This window comes from Gossypium raimondii, chromosome 3 (genome assembly GCF_025698545.1).
Source record: "Gossypium raimondii isolate GPD5lz chromosome 3, ASM2569854v1, whole genome shotgun sequence".
Lineage (NCBI taxonomy): Eukaryota > Viridiplantae > Streptophyta > Magnoliopsida > Malvales > Malvaceae > Gossypium > Gossypium raimondii.
Window position 1 is genome coordinate 25,335,496 of NC_068567.1, and position 5,253 is coordinate 25,340,748.

General features: G+C 33.6%; 1 protein-coding gene across 1 annotated transcript; it reads left to right on the top strand.

Moving 5' to 3' along the window:
• The first annotated feature begins 1,975 nt into the window (after positions 1–1,975).
• LOC105793936 (plant UBX domain-containing protein 13-like) lies at positions 1,976–4,366 on the top strand. The gene is made up of 4 exons (XM_012622852.2): positions 1,976–2,214; positions 2,355–2,595; positions 3,504–3,559; positions 3,662–4,366. The coding sequence occupies exons 2-4, from the start codon at positions 2,587–2,589 to the stop codon at positions 3,873–3,875; spliced, it is 279 nt and encodes a 92-aa protein (XP_012478306.1). The 5' UTR covers positions 1,976–2,214; positions 2,355–2,586; the 3' UTR covers positions 3,876–4,366.
• The last annotated feature ends 887 nt before the right edge of the window (positions 4,367–5,253 follow it).

Sequence of the window (5,253 nt, forward strand, 5' to 3'; positions counted from 1 at the left end):
TGCTTACGTGTTGTGTTTTATTGTAGATTTCGTAAAGCTTAGTAGATCAGAAGTTCAAGTTAGAGCATACACACTATTCATCTCTTCTTTGGTAGATGTTTTGAGTTTTTTTGGAACTTGGTTATGAATGGCATGTATTAGGACTTTTGGTTGGCTTGTCTATGTTGTTTTTGTTTGATACTTAGTTTGGTGACATTTTGTGGTCATGTATATATATGTTTAGTAACTTGAGCAAGTGAATTAATTGTAAGTATTTTAGGACTTTTGCTTAATGTTCAAGGTGAGGTATATATGTATATAAGTTGTTTAGATGTGAATGGAATGTTTGAGTAGTTCTAAATATATGCGTTTAGGGTGATAGATGGAATTGTAATTGTGGTTGATTGGTAAATTGGTTATGTGATTATTTTGCTCATGATGATGCTAAATACCATTTGGTTTGGTGTTGGATAAGTGTTTGGTTTTAGTTCATTTTGGCTTATAAATTGTGGTGTCAATGAGGGCACATTGGTTAGGCACCTAGGTTGATTGATTTTTGGTATGTTTTGATGTCTTTGGATGTATTTTAACCATATGAAAGTATCTTGAATTGGTTTAGTTTGGTGCCCAAGTAATTGGATTTGATTTGGCTTGCATTAGGGGTAATTTGTGATGCACACAACTTGAGACACAGGCTGTCACACGGTCGTGTGTTATTTACATTTCTTGATGCAGGGTGAACCACACAGTCTAGGATGATTACATGGCCTAACAACACGACATTGTGACCAAACTTCGAATGTACACACGGTCTGCGACACGATCGCGTGACTAAACTTCAAATGCATACATGGTCTAGTACATAGCCTGTAATACGATCGTGTGACCCTATTTCGAATACTCACATAGACGAACACACGGGCTGGGACACGACCGTGTGTCCCTTACTTCGATTTGAACACAGTTGGTCACACAGCCATGTTACCCCTATTTTCAAAATTTTACATTTTTCCAAATTTTTCTATTTTATTTCAAAATGATCCCTAAATGTTCTCAAATTATTTTTAGAGCCCCGTAGGCCCGATTTAAGGCCCGTAAGTGTATTTTATACCAGGAATGAAATGTTTATATGAATTTTAGATTTTAAATTGAATACATGTTTTGTTTGAACTTAAATGTTTCCAATTTTTTTGTGACACTCCATCACTTTAATCTGGCGACGAAGACGAGTTTGGGGTGTTACATGCACTTTTTGAGTTGAAATAGAATTAACTTTAAGGGATGATTGTGACTATCCCATATTCTGGAGAGATAATGAATATCGTGTTGTAAGGTTTTAGCGCGGGTTCATATCTCACAATTTTCGATTAGAATGATAACCGACCTAAGTCTAAATTGGAATTAGTTGAGCATAAAATTAATCATACTCGATTGGATTTAAAAGTATATTTTAATGGAAGGTAATAGGTGAAGAAAGGTGAAAAGACTAAAAGAACGATCACACCTAAAGTAAAGAAAAGAAAGAATTGGCAGAATGCTCAATTGCTTTTCACATAGGAATGAGCGTAATAGATCTTTTTATTCAAGTGCTTTTTTCGGTACCTCTTTATGCCACAAATACAATGTTTTTTATACATCTCTCAAGAGCTAATTTTAGCATGATTTTCTCCTAAAATCATTTTTAACAACCAACACAAAATCACTTTTTTTTTCTAAAAATAGGATTTGACAAAGTTAAAAATCAAATTTTTTATCAATCTAAAAATAATCTTACAATTTTCAATTCAACCCATTGTCTTGCTTTTTATTCCAATTTATCTCGGTTTTGTTTGTTTTTGAACTCCAACATTCCAATTACGTCTCTAATAAAATTTAAGTAAGAAATCATAAGTTTAATAACACTCTATTAAAAAACTTACCAAAAATAGGTACTTTAAATCAACGTAATACGATAATACTTAGAGCATGTTTGGTTGGGGAATAGGAATGCATTCCTCCCAATTCGGTGAGCCACCACCAAAGGTAAGTTTGATTAGCTGTAATGGTATTACAGCCTGAATCCATTCCAGCTCTATTTAAGGAAAAGGTTGAATAGCCATTCCCATCCTTCACCTGTGAATAGCCATTCCAGTCCACGGGAGTAATTTTTTTTCCCTACTTTCAACTTTTGCCCTCACCTTTACCCAGAGAGAATGAAGAAGCTGTAACGGAACCATCATCTTCTCCTTCAGTCTGGTAACTTTCTTTCCTTTCCATCTCTACGTTTCCCTTTTTTTTCCTTTGATTGCAGAGGAAACCTAGGTAAGCTGTAAAGGGATTTCTATTCCCTTCCCTCCTCACCTTTACCCTCACAAATTCTCACCTCAAAACGGCAGCCAATCCAAAAGCTATTTCTGCAAAGCAAAGTCAAGGCTTCGATTATTCACTTTCATCATACGCTACGCGCCCTTCAAGTTTTCTTAATCTTCGCATCTTTCGCCAGCTCCACCGTCTCAGATCTCCGGCCCAACTGTTTCGCTCACTCTCTTATTTTGCAATGGTGAGACCTAAGAAGCAATCGACACTTTCATCATCATCACTGGGGCACCCGAAGCTGTTTCTATTTCCATGCTAGAGGTAGGTTTTGGAAAATCTTTAATTAAATCTTAGTTTCATTTTGTTAAAATTTTAAACTAGATTATCGAATTGGCTTCTGATTGTAGGTTGATCAATGATCAGTTGATTTCTTCTTTTTTAATTTTTTAGGGTTTATAATATACTGCTTAATGTTGTTGATTTATTTTTCTAATCATTGTTTCATTCGTTTGTTGAAGATAACTGATTTTTTATTGGTTGTAATTGGACTTGGGTTTTAGCCAATGACTATAATCAAAGGGTTAATTTAAGGTTTGAATGAATTATTTGAAAATTTTATTTTTTCTTTTCAATTAGTTGTTTTACTTGGATTTAACTTATATTAGCCAAATGAACTGGCTTTAAAAAGTGAACAAGAACGAAGAAATTGGATGGTTGACTGGACACTAGAAAGGGGAAAAGCTAAAAGTTGAAATGTTTTGAATATAGAGTTGTATTCTTTTCATGGCTTCAGAAAAATGTATGCAATGTTTGGCCAGCGATAATGGACAAGTTTTTTTAAACCTCCATGCCTTAGTCATGCTTTCATAAACATGGGCAACTAACACCGAGAAGTCTCATTGAATGTAGTAAGCGATTTAAAAATGAAGCTCATATGCGTCATTACTACTCGCTTTGCAGCTAAACTCCTAAGTGACCGGGGATGGTTGATTTGAGGTTTAATTCTAGCTAGTAGATTCTTAGGTTTTGATTCTGTTGTTTGTTAAGGGCCTTTTTGTAGGTCTTTTTGGAGACAAATGTTGAGATTGCTGGAAAATGCTTCTTACCATCATATTAATGTCTATTTGGGTTGCGTTTTCTTAGAGTTTTGGATTCTTTGCATCATATCATAAAATTGAGTTAGATATAACATCTCATTGTTATCTGTTAATTGTTTCACTTGGGACCAGGAGCATGCTGGCAATCTCAATACAGCTGTAACTGCATATTTCAGCGAGGGTGATAGGTATATATTTCTGAATTATGCTAATTTTTTTTTATGATAAGTAATTTTAGGTTTATAGCTTTATTTTTTTGTTTGCTTTCTCATGTTTCCTACAAAAAAAAGGCCAACATCAACCATAGTTCCTGTAGATGATGCCATGGATATAGATGATCCAAATGAAGTTGTACCAAATAGGCCAGTCTTTCCATTTCTACCATTATCTAGAACAAACGAGCAATCGTCTCTTCATGATCGAAACTTCCATAGCAGTTTCTTCAATGGTGATTCTGGTTCAACTCATGAACCAATGGTTACACATCCAACAGAGGTGAGATAGGTTAAGAATAGCCATGAGCCATCTAGTCATGCTCCTGTTGTTGAGGATGCCTCTGAAACTGCACAAGCTCTCGGCCCGAATTCCCATGAGACTGTTACAATTGATGAAGTAGGTGACGATTCAATTGTGCAGCCAAGGTGGCAGAATGATAACTCTAACAACCAGCATGTTACACCCAGCACTCCTGCCTTTGATAATTTGCCAGACTATGGCAATGACATTAAAGAACAAATGATTCAAGCTGCCATTGAGGCCTCTAAGCGGGATGCTGAGGCAAGTTTTACAAAAAGGACGCTTCAAGTTTGATAGTGTTGTGGTGCCCTTCATTCTTGTAGTTGCTGTAAATGCTTGTTTTACAGATTGCCTTTATCATGTTTGAAGTGTTAAAGTGTTGCATATTGAAGTATTTATATGCTGTGAATTGAAGTGTTAAAGTGCTGCAAATTGAAGTGTTTAAATGTTATAAATGGAAGTGTTTTAAATACTGCAAATTGAATTGTTTAGTTGCTGAAAATTGAGATGTTTTATTGCTGTAACTGAGGTGTATAAATGTTGTAAATTGAAGTGTCTATTGCTGAAAATTGGATGGTATAATGACATGATAGAATGTCATTAAAATGTTATAACTTTTAATGTTGTAAAATATTATAACATATGGATTATGACATATAAACTAATGAAATCATGTAACTTTTATTAATATATGAATATTATGTTTAGATGTGAAATATAATTCTCAAAGTTATTTATTACTTCTATTATCTAATATTTCATTGTAAAATAATCAAATTATTTGTTTCACTAATGATATTTTAGCACATTAAATATGTATTGCAATTTAAAAATAATAAAGTAGATTATATATTATTTTTAGAGTATTATATATTATGATTTTAATAAATTCATATAATAATAATTATATTAAGAATTTTATTAAATTATATTTAATAATAATTATGCTAAAATATGGTTAAATTATTTATTATTTTTATTAAATTATTTTTAATAACAATCTTATTAAAATTTAATAATAATAACAATAATCATCTACCTAAAAAAATTCTACTAAGGGTATTCTAGTCATTTTAGTTTTTTTTTATGCTATTATAACATCATTCCATTCAACCAAACACAAGAATACTATTACTGCTTGTTTGGTTCACCGTGTTGGGTATGTGATTACGCCTCTATTACGCGCGCCCCACCCATTCCTGCGTTTGGTTCACTGTAAAGCCCTATTACGGGCTTATGCGGTTACGGATGTAAACAAAATATTCTCCGCTTCCTGGCCGATTTGCATTCCCTTCCAAAAACGCTGATTAGCCTATTACGGACGCATTCTCGAAAACCTTCTCTGTTTTACCCTCGCCAAAATCGA

Bases quoted from the DNA above. Each gene is read 5' to 3' on its own strand.
- LOC105793936 (XM_012622852.2), top strand. The intron at 3,560-3,661 runs GTATATATTTCT...TACAAAAAAAAG, and splicing joins TATTTCAGCGAGGGTGATAG to GCCAACATCAACCATAGTTC.